This window comes from Girardinichthys multiradiatus, chromosome 19, assembly GCF_021462225.1.
Source record: "Girardinichthys multiradiatus isolate DD_20200921_A chromosome 19, DD_fGirMul_XY1, whole genome shotgun sequence".
NCBI lineage: Eukaryota > Metazoa > Chordata > Actinopteri > Cyprinodontiformes > Goodeidae > Girardinichthys > Girardinichthys multiradiatus.
Genome location: NC_061811.1, coordinates 5,192,648 through 5,206,724, shown reverse-complemented (window position 1 = coordinate 5,206,724; position 14,077 = coordinate 5,192,648). Strand labels below are relative to the sequence as shown.

At 38.7% G+C, this 14,077-nt stretch overlaps 1 protein-coding gene across 4 annotated transcripts in view; it reads right to left on the bottom strand.

The window, feature by feature from the left end:
- Positions 1-13,735, bottom strand: part of myo6b (myosin VIb) — a 62,942-nt gene extending 49,207 nt beyond the window's left edge. For all 4 annotated transcript variants that reach the window (XM_047345985.1, XM_047345987.1, XM_047345986.1 and 1 more), the window contains exons 1-9: positions 13,628-13,735; positions 8,571-8,717; positions 6,071-6,140; positions 5,910-5,983; positions 3,553-3,682; positions 3,124-3,229; positions 1,952-2,007; positions 1,776-1,873; positions 1,514-1,678 (exon numbers count right to left, since the gene is read on the bottom strand). In XM_047345985.1, the coding sequence (XP_047201941.1) occupies positions 1,514-1,678; positions 1,776-1,873; positions 1,952-2,007; positions 3,124-3,229; positions 3,553-3,682; positions 5,910-5,983; positions 6,071-6,140; positions 8,571-8,687 (816 nt within the window). In that variant the 5' untranslated portion in view covers positions 8,688-8,717; positions 13,628-13,735. The remainder of the gene's footprint in view (positions 1-1,513; positions 1,679-1,775; positions 1,874-1,951; positions 2,008-3,123; positions 3,230-3,552; positions 3,683-5,909; positions 5,984-6,070; positions 6,141-8,570; positions 8,718-13,627) is intronic.
- Positions 13,736-14,077: the final 342 nt, after the last annotated feature.

The window sequence follows — 14,077 nt, the reverse complement described above, 5'->3', positions numbered from 1 at the left end:
ACTTACAAAATAAAGGCCACTAGTGTGACAAAATTTAAAAAAGCATCTTTGAGGATCTCACAGAGCTCTGTTCTATCCATCATCTGAACATGGAAAGGGGATGGACCAGCTGCAAACCTACCAGACATGGAAGTCCACCTAAACTGTCAGGCAGGACAAGGAGAGCATTATTCAGAGAAGCAGCCAAGAGGCCCGTGGTAACTCTGGAGGAGCTGGAGAGTTTGAGAATATGGAAGAATATGTTGACCAGACACGTATTAGCATGAAGTCCACAAATGTGGACTTTATGGAAGAGTGGCAAGAAAAAAAGCCATTGTTTAAAGAAAGTCATAAGAAGTTGTGTTTGCAGTTTGTCACGAGCCATGTAGGGGACCACAGCAAACATTTGGAAGAAGAGGTGGACAAAGATTAAATGTTTTTGCCTACAAGTAGAACCTATGTGTGGTTGAAAAGTAACTCTGCACAAAACCTGTAAGAGGCTGCAGTGGACTTGAGACTAGGGTGAAGGTTCAACTTCCAGCCTAAACGAACAACCAGAGCTATATTTGTTAGAATGGCCCAGTCAAAGTAAAGAACTAAATCCACCTGAGAATCTGTTGTAAGACTTGAAGACTGGATGTTCTCCATCCACTCTGACTGAGGCTGAACTATTTTACAGAGACGGCAGGACATAAGCTTCAGTCTCTAGAAGTGCAAAGCTGTTAGAGGCAGACAAACTCACACTCAACACGTATTTATACATATATGCCCACCCACCATCACAAACACACACGCATACACACATCCATGCACCAACACACAATTACTCAAAATGGTTGACGATCATGCAACACAGGTTACTATAACATCGATGTGGCCTGTCTACACTGATACTAGATTGAATCTGGATTAATAAAGTTAATCATGCAACTAGGATACTGTCTTGAGATATCCTTTTTGAAGAGCAAAACTGCCCTGGCACATGTAGGCAACCATTTGCTCCATATGGTATGCCTGAAGCATATACTCCAGAAGTGTTGCAGCTTTAGCTGCAGCAAAAGGTGGTTCTTAAAGTTTTAACTCAGGTGGGTGGAATAAAAGCATGTCTCACATTTCATATTTTTTTATTTATATAAAAATATGAAAATCATCAACAAATTATTGGCCTGGCACTTCACATTTATGCACTACTTTATGGATTGTCAGTTGGACCCAAATCTAACTGACAATCTATGAAAGACTTGAAAATTGATGCTCAAACACAATCTCCAACCAGTCAGACTGAGCGTGAGCTATTTAGGAAAGAAGAATGAGCAACATTTTCAGTTTCTAGATGTGTAAAGCTGATAGACGTATACTGCAAGTCTTGCAGCTGTTCTCTAGTGAAAGGTATCGATTTAGGTTAGGTTTTAACCTGACAAAAACTGAAAAAGTTTAAAGAATTGGAATACTTTTGGAAGGCTTGTAAAAGACGAAAAGGATTTTTATTTTGGTTTTTGCAACAGCAGACTTGTATTTATCTTCACACACTCACCCTGAAATTATCCGGGGAGTTCAGGTGTAATGTCTTCTTCAGTTCCTCAGAAGCCCCGGCACAAAGCCTGTAGAAGATGTGGTAGTTCCTCTCGTCATTACTCTGCATACAGATCCTGGATTTTTCTAACAAGTAATGGGAGACGAATCCACCCACAACAGCATTCTGGTGACACACAAGAGAAGTCCCGTCTTAACAGCTGATTTGTCAGTGAGACAAAGAAACAAGAAACAAAACTGAAAAATATGTCATCACCACTAACCTTGTCATTAAAGTGAATTTCTACAAACTTCCCAAATCGACTGCTGTTGTTATTACGGACAGTTTTTGCATTTCCAAATGCCTCCAGAAGGGGATTTGCTGGCATAGAAAGGAGAAAAAGCACAGTCAGAATTACCTCATCATCAAACAATGCACAGATAATCCACCATAAATTACCTTCTACAATTCTTTCATCAATATCTTGACCGCTGCCATATGTTGTTGTCAGGTATCTGCAGCATGAACATGAAGCAGGAAAGATAAACAGATGGCTCACTTTTACCTTGCAAAGCAGCAATGCTTGCTGAATATTCAGTTGCAGTGTCAATAATGAAGTTATACACATAAGTGCTGTTTGTAACGTTCTAAACAGCATTGAGGCAATGATAAGAGTAGTTTTGTGTTTTGATGCTGGACTTTATTTCCCATCTTCAGGTTTAGCTTTGTTGCTAAAGACCTGCAGATTTGAACTTTTCTGTGTGTACTTTATGTATGGAAATCCATCTCTGTTTGGTTTGCACCCCTACAGCCAGAGGAATAACTTAAAGTCGGTGATCTTGCAGCTGTAAAACCCCAGATTTAAAATAATGAATAAAGTTTGTTCTCTGACATCACACTGTAACTCAATGTTTAGAGACTATTTAAGTAAACACCTGCTGATGATATGGCAAGATCTGTTATTTTCATAAGATGAAAGATCATCCCTTGCAAAGGTATGCCTTAGCCTTAAACATTTTTTCTCATTTTATAACAATCTTTAAAGTATTTTATTGGATGCTGTGTAATAAACCACAAAGTAGTGCATACTTGTGAAGTGGAAGGCAAATAATCCTTTATTGATTGTTTAGATTTTTGTATTTAAAAAGTGTGGCATGTATTTTTATTCAGCCCTCCTGAGTTAATACCTCTTAGAGTATGTCTCTAACAGCTTTGCATATCTGGAGATGTAAAATAGTTTCACCTCAGATTGAATGGAGAGCATCCAATCTTCAAGTCTTACAACAGATTCTCAGGTGGATTTAGTTTTCTACTTTGGGACATTCTAACAAATAAATATGCTTTGATCTAAACCACACAGTTTACTTCTCAGATTTGTTTTTGTAAAAATGTTTGGAAGCTATTGATCTTTTTACTTACACTTCACAATTATTCACTATTTGGAGTTGATGTGTCACATAAAATCCAAATAACTTAAATTTAGGCTTATAGTCGTAACATGACTCAAAGTAAAAATGATCTAAGGACCATGAACTGTTTTGCAAAGCAATGTAAAAAACCTGAAGTAAATCAACTCAATTAGAAAGAACACAACAGGAATATGAAGACAGAGGAAACAAGGATTCATATACCTGAGAACAAACTTGGTGTTTTCAGTCTTTCCAGCACCAGATTCACCAGAAACTATGATGGACTGGCTAATCTTTAGGACTTTCATATCCCTGTAGGCTTTGTCCGCTAAAACAAACAAGACAAAACACAACTTATTAAATTTGTCATAATCTCTGCATATTTATAACATAAAATGATGCATTATTGTAGGAAAAACAAAGAACAGTACAGATTTATAGAAATTAACCAGCAACAACATCTGGGTGTGAAGACTTTGAAAACTCATTAGTCAGTGTGAATCTGTTCCCTCCTCCCTGGTTGTGTGCATGTTTCTGCTACATGGACATTAAGTGTCATCCTTACTTGTTGAGCAGGAAGTTCAAAGTTTGCATGCTGTTTATGCAAACACTATTACAATGTAACCCAGGCTGAGAGGTGTGAGCTCTCACCTACAGCGTAGACGTGGGGTGGCAGAGTTCCCAGGGATTTTCCTTGGTATGACTTGATGGCATCAGGACCATACAGTTTCGGTATATCACAGTAAGGATTAACAGCTATCAGGATATTTGCCACGTAGGTCTGCAGGAAATACACATGCAAGAACTATTAGGGTCACTGTAGATGCATAATTTAGATTTCTGAACAAAAAAACAATAACAGAGGCAAAAGAGAGACCGCTGAAAGCTAGCAAGACACACCCTAAACCTTTTTTCATGTTTTAAATTTCTCATTCACCAGCTGTTTCTAATTTCCTAAGTGAGTAACTGAGCTAAAGGCAGGGTTTCCTTGTCTGACCGGTGTATGACCCTCCCACAATACCACCTGGAAGTTCTTCCCAAGGGAGACAAGTACAGTGATCTTATCTCTCTTCTCTACAACCTGCTACTTAATCTACGAGAATAGTAGCATTTGTTGTACCACAAGAACATCCTAACTCTATCATATACAGGTCCTTCTCAAAAAATTAGCATATTGTGATAAAGTTCATTATTTTCCATAATGTCATGATGAAAATTTAACATTCATATATTTTAGATTCATTGCACACTAACTGAAATATTTCAGGTCTTTTATTGTCTTAATACGGATGATTTTGGCATACAGCTCATGAAAACCCAAAATTCCTATCTCACAAAATTAGCATATCATTAAAAGGGTCTCTAAACGAGCTATGAACCTAATCATCTGAATCAACGAGTTAACTCTAAACACCTGCAAAAGATTCCTGAGGCCTTTAAAACTCCCAGCCTGGTTCATCACTCAAAACCCCAATCATGGGTAAGACTGCCGACCTGACTGCTGTCCAGAAGGCCACTATTGACACCCTCAAGCAAGAGGGTAAGACACAGAAAGAAATTTCTGAACGAATAGGCTGTTCCCAGAGTGCTGTATCAAGGCACCTCAGTGGAAAGTCTGTGGGAAGGAAAAAGTGTGGCAGAAAACGCTGCACAACGAGAAGAGGTGACTGGACCCTGAGGAAGATTGTGGAGAAGGGCCGATTCCAGACCTTGGGGGACCTGCGGAAGCAGTGGACTGAGTCTGGAGTAGAAACATCCAGAGCCACCGTGCACAGGCGTGTGCAGGAAATGGGCTACAGGTGCCGCATTCCCCAGGTCAAGCCACTTTTGAACCAGAAACAGCGGCAGAAGCGCCTGATCTGGGCTACAGAGAAGCAGCACTGGACTGTTGCTCAGTGGTCCAAAGTACTTTTTTCAGATGAAAGCAAATTCTGCATGTCCTTCGGAAATCAAGGTGCCAGAGTCTGGAGGAAGACTGGGGAGAAGGAAATGCCAAAATGCCAGAAGTCCAGTGTCAAGTACCCACAGTCAGTGATGGTCTGGGGTGCCGTGTCAGCTGCTGGTGTTGGTCCACTGTGTTTTATCAAGGGCAGGGTCAATGCAGCTAGCTATCAGGAGATTTTGGAGCACTTCATGCTTCCATCTGCTGAAAAGCTTTATGGAGATGAAGATTTAATTTTTCAGCACGACCTGGCACCTGCTCACAGTGCCAAAACCACTGGTAAATGGTTTACTGACCATGGTATCACTGTGCTCAATTGGCCTGCCAACTCTCCTGACCTGAACCCCATAGAGAATCTGTGGGATATTGTGAAGAGAACGTTGAGAGACTCAAGACCCAACACTCTGGATGAGCTAAAGGCCGCTATCAAAGCATCCTGGGCCTCCATAAGACCTCAGCAGTGCCACAGGCTGATTGCCTCCATGCCGCGCCGCATTGAAGCAGTCATTTCTGCAAAAGGATTCCCGATCAAGTATTGAGTGCATAACTGTACATGATTATTTGAAGGTTGACGTTTTTTGTATTAAAAACACTTTTCTTTTATTGGTCGGATGAAATATGCTAATTTTATGAGATAGGAATTTTGGGTTTTCATGAGCTGTATGCCAAAATCATCCAAATTAAGACAATAAAAGACCTGAAATATTTCAGTTAGTGTGCAATGAATCTAAAATATATGAATGTTAAATTTTAATCATTACATTATGGAAAGTAATGAACTTTATCACAATATGCTAATTTTTTGAGAAGGACCTGTACAAATGAAAAGATAGATTACGTCAGAGGAGGCACAGAGATTAAATCATCTTTTTAAAAGGAAACTGAATTTTGTGTTTCATTCAGACCCCAAGAAAGCAAGAAAGAGAGAGCAGGGGACTTCATCTGAAAACAGGAAGGCTGAAGGTATTAAAGCAAAAAGCTTTACTTAGCCTCTATAGGTCTATGGAACACAGGCACATTCAAATGTTGTAAAGGATGTAAATTACAGACTGAAGTAAAAACATACATAGATATGGTCTTTATTGTACCGAACTTTGACATTGTTGAGAAGAGTGGCTTCATTTAGGTACATGAGGGAACCTGTGAAGAGAGAAAAAAAGAAGATTTCATGTCAAATTAAAGTAGTAGTAAGTAAAATGTACACATTTTTAAAAACTGAAAACTTACAGTTGTCATCGACATGTTTGTTGACATCATCTTCTGCTGGGAAGACTTGGCTCATTGGAGCGAGAAAAGTCTGTAACATGAACCACATCAATAAAGGTAAGATTTACACCATGCCAGTTGTAAGAAGAAGAAAAAAAATAAAAGGAACAAGCGACGTTCGGTTCAATTATGCACAAATGATTTTACTGTTTACGTTACAAGTAAATTATACACCAATTACTTGTTACTAGGAAACAGTTTGCTTTGGATGAAAAGCCAGATCTGACTGTTAGGCATGGAGAGAAGCAAATAAAACAGGCATAAACATGAAAATGTATCATAATTAAAGATCGCTGTAATGATGCTCAATGTGACATCAGTGTGTTAGTTACTGCTGCTCTCACTTTATTGTTTCTGAGTCTGACCCAATGGAAATAAACTCAACGGAACAAGTCGGCTGTGAGAGAAACAAGGGGAGACATGGCAGCATGATGAATAATTTGGTTGGAGAGCAACAGGATCTGAACACCTGACTGAGTTGGTGAGCGGTGTGTATGAGGATGGGAGAAGATGAAGCTTAAAGGAACCAGTGTAACAAACTCTACTTTTTAAAAAGAACCTGCTACAGACAAATCAGTCAAGGCAATCATATGTTTTTATAGTTGCAGTTTATTTGAATTTCATCAACCATGATTACTCCATTATATTTAATGGTAATTATCCTCCCATTTCTATATTAATGCTTGTCAGAGTTAACATAACCCAAAGCACCATGTCGCACGGTTTATTACCACAGGGAGCCGGTGATCATAAACAAGGGAAGCTTTGTCTGCCGCCGGGAGGATGTTGGCACAAAAATAGAAATGTTCATTCACATTAACAACTGTGTGAATAATTTCTAACCGATAAACCTTGATGCACAAACAGAGGCACTAATGAGTCTGCTGAGAAAAAGGACACGCTTCAGGGGTCCACTGAATGGGACAAGTGGTAAAATAAAGATGTTTAGAGATGAAAACAATGATTCTGTCTCATGGATATCTTTACAAACTAATATGTATCTTAATTTTAGCATCTTAAAAACACTTCCCTCTCCAGCTCAGGAATCGGATTTCCATAAGCAGATGGTTTGCAAATCTATCATTTCCATAGGAGCAGCATGTGACAAAAGTTTGCAGGAAGTAGTAAAACCTAAGTAAATAATACCACAACAGCTTCTCTAGAACTAATTAAACAAAATATCTGAAGTAAAATATGTAAATGAAGCAGCTTAGTCTGCCTTAAAACCTCCACTGAAAGAGGTTTAGTGCTGCTGTGTGTTTTTCTTTCCATTTGTTTTAACAATGTGACATACAGGTGCAACAGAATAAATGACCAAAATAATATAGAGTAACAGAAAAGTAAATTAATTTAATTTACAGTCATATTAAATACATTTATTACACACACACACACACACACACACACAGTGGTATATTTAACTTGTTTAGTTCTGTTAACTTTGATGATTACGGCTCATTAAAACAGAAAAAGTTACATTTCTATGTGAAATAAGACCAATAAAAAGTATTAAAATAGAATTATGTCCTTGCTGAAAACTCATTGGTTCAGGAGTTTAACACAAGGAATCTGACAGTTGATGAAATAATGTAAAATATTATTATAGATAAAATAAAGTTATATCTAACTTTCATTGATTGGCCAAACTTTTTTACAAACGTAAATATTTCCCTAATGCCAAATTAGTTTTTGTTTTCAGCGAGGTAAAGCTTTATGTTCGCCAGCTAACTGGCAATACACAGCAATAGGTGTGAGAGGGGCAGTGCCACCGCTCAGTTCTCTAAGCAGCTTCATTAAAAGCACTTAGAACTGAAACATTCTTGCTAGTTTACCCTGTAAATATTTAAAATCTTGTTATTTCTTGATCTAAATCTTTGGTAAACAAAGCTTTAAGTGTGAGGCAGGACTAACAGTAACCAGTAAAGCAGTCAGTAGCCTACATCTCCTAGTTAAGAAGAGAAAACGCCTTCAGACCAAAGAAGAAGAAGCTGTTCCAGTGGGTGACTGCTGTAAACATCAGAGGGCTGCTTGTTGTAGGCCTGTGGTGACTCAGGTGTAACAGGTGGCCTTTACCTCCTAATGAGCTGCTCTCTCTCCAGGCAACGCTATCAGCGCACCTGCTGCTACTCTTTACTTATTTATGTTTCTGTACATGTGGTCTCTCATGTTTCTCTCAATATGCACATTGTTGTGCTGACGCCTTCAAGCCTGAAATCGCACTGAAGACTAACTGAAGGAAAATTACAGGAAATGAATTTTTGTTCACAGAATTTATTTTTGACAGAATATTTTCTTTGAATCTATGGTTTGGGTGTAATGTGTTAAGAGCAGATTCATGACCCTTTTGAGATTAGATTAGATTAGATAAACCCAACAAATGCACATGATTTTTCTCAATAAATGTACAGAGTGAAACTTGCTTGTAAACTGAGAGAGTCACAGTTTGTGTGCGATGACCCACCTTGCCCTTCTGGTTCAGTGGTTCTATGGTGAGTGCATCGGCTCCTATGTCAACGATAACGCCCAGCTGGAACCCATCTGTGGGGTGGGGTGCCCACACTGGCTTCTCATCCTCCATGTCTTACCTCCTATTAGCACAGCCGCACTACTGTGGAGAGAGGGACAGAAACAGGAAGGTGGGCGACACAAAAGAGACGAGCCTGTTTGTACAATTATGCAAAGTTGGACACATAGATTTGCATTTTTTATATCAGTTCCTAAAACCGAGTCTGATTCGTAGTTTGTGAAATGAGCAACTTCCCAATGCATGATCTGATGCAAAATGAATACTTCAGTCTTTCATCTGAGCTGCACAGCTGATCAAAATCAATACTGCTATTTACAAAAGTCTGAAAGGGGAATTTAAATGTCTTAAATAGACTGAAATCAGCTCTCTGTGCCTTTTTTAATATCATATTCCATGACATTATTTTACAATATTTGTACTACAATTAGAATATCTTTCATGTGACACAGAAAGACTGCATCAGAGTAGCCACAGGTACCTGAAAGCTCAGTATGAAAAGCAAATTGATCAACAGTGACATTTCCCAGTCCTTTACATTAGTTGAGTGGGTTTGGACCAGCTGCTGCTGTCTGCTTTGCTTTCCATTAACCTGTTATCTCCCTACTGATCTTATAAGAGAGGATTTCCCAGTCCAGTGTGACAGCAAATAGCCCCTGCAGGGTTCCTGCCATCTATTGAGGAGACAACGTGACCTCAAGTGACTCAACATGACCGGCCAAATGAAAATGATCAGTAATAGATAACGGGATTTAAAAAGTTACAGCTTTAAAACCATTAAATTTACTGTACCTACTGTTTACAATCCTTCTAATGAGATACGATAAAATTGTCAGGGTGACCAGAGTAACATATTGTTGCTCCTCCCCCACCTGTAGCTGTGAACTGCCAGTCAGCTGACTGAAACAAGGCTCTTGCATTTTTACCTAATGTGCAAATAAGACTAACTGGGCTGTTAGGAAATATTAACACCGTTTTGAAGCTGGGTGACATGGTGGTGCAGTTGGTAGAACTGCTGTCTTGCAGCAAGGTCTGGGTTTGAATATTTCTGCGTGGATTTGTGTGAGTTTTCTCCAGGTACTCCAACTTCCTTCCACAGTCCAAAAACATCACGGTTAGGTTACCTGGTTACTCTAAATTACCCTTAGGTATGAGTCCCTGTGTGTCTGTGTGAAGTCTTGTGATGGACTGGTGATCTGTCCAGAGTGGACCCTGCCTCTTATCCAATGAGAAAGTAGCCTCCCCACGACCCTGCATGGGCAAGCGGGTATAGGCAATGGATCCATGGATGAATGTTTTAAAACTACAGTCGGATCATATCTGTTAGAATGTAAACTTACTACTGGAGCAAATAGCCAAACTATTCAAGCAGCTGATACCAGCTTCTTAAACTTGTGTTATTCTATAAACAGCAGATCAGTTGTAATATTAACCACTTGGAAACTACTATTATAATAAGTCAATTTGCTGAAATAAAATAAATAAATGTTATAGATAACATTCTTATAGCTGTAATAATTAATATGGTATACAATTAAGAAGCTGTAGAAAGAAGCTGTGTTTTAAATAAAAGCAATTTTATGAAGGTATACATTTTTCTCGTTGACCCACACCATGTACAGATGGCAGTGCCAAAGATGGTAAAGGTCACAGAGAGTGTTGGAAGCCTTACAACAACGGGGGATAAAACTAGGGGTGCGGAAAATGTGATTCATGGCAACTGATATTCCATATTATTAAATATTAATTTACTGATATTTTCATCACAGTATTCAGGGAGAATATCTGCATGATTTCCCACCATTTTGCATCCCTAGAAGATACTGTGATCCTGTAAAACTGTGGTATTTATACTCAATTTTTTATATCGTGGAAATTTAATGCACCAGCCCATGTTGAGTCATCCAGTTAAAGCACCCAAAATTCCCTTCAAAACATGCTGAATTTCTAAAGACCATCCATGAATTTTATGTGCAGTCTCATCTAATGTTTATTAATGAGAATGAGTTGAAGAAGTTAACTAAACTAAAACACTTACCTTAGTGATAAATGTGAATGGCACAACTATTGACTTTCAGCTTCAGGGTTTGAACATTAGATAAATCAGTGCAGTATGATAAACTATACATTTTATGTAACTCACAGACTAGTACATGGTATTTACACAAAAAGAATAATAATAATATGTAGCATGAACTAATTGCTTTCATTTAAAACAGAAATGTAGGGACTCACCGATCAGTTTTTCCTGGCTCATACAGATTTTCTGTTTGCTTAAGTTGTGAACTGCACTTTTAAATATTGACCATTTTTTCAATTTTATTTTATTTTAATGACACATAGAAGATAAATGTGCTGCAGGTTCACGAGTGATAATAGGATGGATCATGGGCTGGACAGTCAGATTGGAGCTTCAACAGAGTGAGGAAATCTGTCTGAGGGGAGCTCAAAGTGGAGCTTCTGCTTCTCTGTATCGAAAGAAGTCACTTGAGATGGTTCGGGCATCTGATCAGAATGTCTCCGGGGTGACTCTGATGGGGATTTTTCAAGAACCTCCCACTGGTGGGAGGCCCCGGGAGGAGACCCAGAACTCCCTGCAGAGACAATATTATATCCAAACTGGCCTTAGGATCCCCCAGAATGAGCTGGAGGGTGTTGCTGGGAAGAGGGAGGTCTAGGTTTCCCTCCACGAACCACTACCTCCGCGACCCGGCTATGGATGGAATGAGATTTCTTGATAGAGGTACTAGTGTTAATTCAAACAAAAATATAGAGTTAGAAGATAATCCAAATTCATGTTCCTGATTTTTATTAAACTCAAAAAAGTTCGAGTTTTAGTTTGATGTGTTTACTTTTCAGTTTTGATGCATTTATTGATTAAGGAAGATTAAAACAGACAGATTTTACTCTTTGACCTGCTGGTCACCAATCAGAGGTGATTAGGGGGTAATTAGCGGATTTTCTGGCCAATTGGTTGGTCGATCTCTACTGAAAACCAACATTTATTCCAACTGCAACCAAAATTACATACATTTATAATAAGATAAGATAACACAGACTTTATTAATCTCACAACGGAGAAATGAATTTGTTGCAGCAGCTCTTAGTAACACACAAGTTGGGTGCAGATAGTCAGGTAAATGTGCAAAAACAAGTAGCAATATTTGAATAAAATTAAATAAAAATGACTTATGTACAATAAATAGCACAAATATGTAATATTTAAACTATATAATGTTATATAGTATATATTTAATATGATAATTGTGATACTTAAAATTGTTAAAATAGAACAAACAAAACGGGTAGTAGTTTTCAGATAATCTTTATGTCGCAGAATTTTACGTTATATTTTTACAGTGTTAATGAAAGTGACATGTGGGACGCTCCTTAGGACTGTACATGTATTTCGCGACTGGAATTATTTCCAAAAAGCTACATTTATTTATTTTGGAAGCCTGAAAAAAAGTATAGTAGTTTTCTTTCAGCCAGCTGAGCAGCAGTGCACAGCTCCAAGTTGGGAAGGAACAGTAGTGCATTAATGGACCCAGAGAAAACATGGGCACTTTGTCTTGCATCTCCTTAAGATGACTTCATGTCATAAGAACGGTGTGACAGTAAAATGTTAGCGACTTTAAACCTTGAAGTTCCTTGATTCCATCAACCGGCTCATAACTAGTCTGCAATACAAAGTAGACCAACGATAGATATCCAAGGTCAGCCACCCACTGAACCCAAATCAACAACAATAAGGAACTCAGAACTCTTTATGGTCACTTATAAAAGCCTGCTGATACTGACACAATATGTCATGTCAATAAGAAAAAACTTATTGGCATGACAGTTTTTATCAGTGATAAAAACTGATGGGAAGTACTATCAAAGCAGTCAAGGCAAATGCTAAACCCAAAACAGAAACTGAAGTTGATAAAAGCTGCATGGAGCTTTAATTTCTGTTTCGTAACGGTAACTAGATGTTGAATGCAGTTAAACTGGAAACCAGATTTAGACATCAGCAACGGCAGAAAAGTTGAGTCTTTATTCATCAGCCTTGAAGTGGTAGATCAAGGCTGTGTGGGTGAAGGGTTTTGGAGGCACTGTGTTTTGTTAAATGGCTGATAACCACAAAGTTATATTAAAGTTCATCACCTTGATTCAAGTTTCACTACACTTCATCCACTCAGGACAGACACACAGATGAATGAAGTTACAATGACTTTCTTAGATGTTAATATTGTGTTTTAACAACCTTTAAAATTATTTCCCTCATATACTATTCAGGAAATCTACATCTACTGCAAGGCCTGGAAAAGACATCTCAGCTCTTCAGAAAACCATCATCAGTTCCCCCTGAGAAACTTCGACTCTACAGCCTTAAATCCTCTTAGTACTTGACCCTAATCCAGACAGAGAGGTGATAGGCTTCAAGTTGGACCCAAGTCAGCCAGCCATGAGTGTAAGGAGCATTCAAATCAGAAGAGAGCAAATATGCATGCATGAACACTGGCTCAGAGTTAAAGCAGGACACACAAAAACACGCCTCTTGTTTCCTGCCACTTGTTTCCTGACTACCCCAGGCCAAGGGAGCATGGAAAAGGGACTGGACTGGAGGGACTACTGGGCAAAAGCAAGAGAAATGCAAACATAGGTCACTCTTATATAAAGCCCGGGGTGACGATCTTGGGTTATTGAAGAAGATTTAAAAGTAAGGCCATTTTAAAGACCGTACAATTAAACCTACACAAGAGGAGGCAGGCTATGAACTGACATTGAATGAAAGGATACTGCTGTTATTCCTTCAAAGCAGTAAGAAAGCAAATTTACTTTTACTAAAGAATGAATAAGAGAGTTCAAGTTCGAAACATTACAAAGAGAAAGTTAAATTCACATTATTGAAACAAAACAACAAGGGAGTTTCTGTACTTTTCTGTTTTCTGTACTTATTTAATTAAAGAGGACCGCTGTTACAGTTTGGTCATATCCTGCACACTTACCGTTTTAAATGGCCCAGTGAAAACTTTTATGTCCCTCATACGGGTCTGAAGGTGTCTCCGCTCCAGGGTCCTCCGTGTGTCCTCGCGCTGCTGCGGCACAGGACGCACAGATGAAAGGCAGCAGCAGAAAGCCGTGCTCGCGCCCCGGTGAGCGCCCGTGACGTCATCCTGAAGGTGCGTTGATGCGCTGCTCGTAATTTCCAGTGTCAGGTAGCTTTATTTGCTTTATTACGCTGAATTCCAGCGGAAAAATACGGGAAGAAAACGTGCGTTGAAGACAAGAAATGATGAACTTCACGAACGTCTAAATAGTTCTCATGGCAATATTGTGAATAATTTTGGAAAAACAGACAACTCTACACATAAACTAACCCTTTTCCCTGCATCTTCTTTATATATGCACTTCAGGTTAATTAAATAAAGTATATGTATGTAAATCGTATGTGCAAG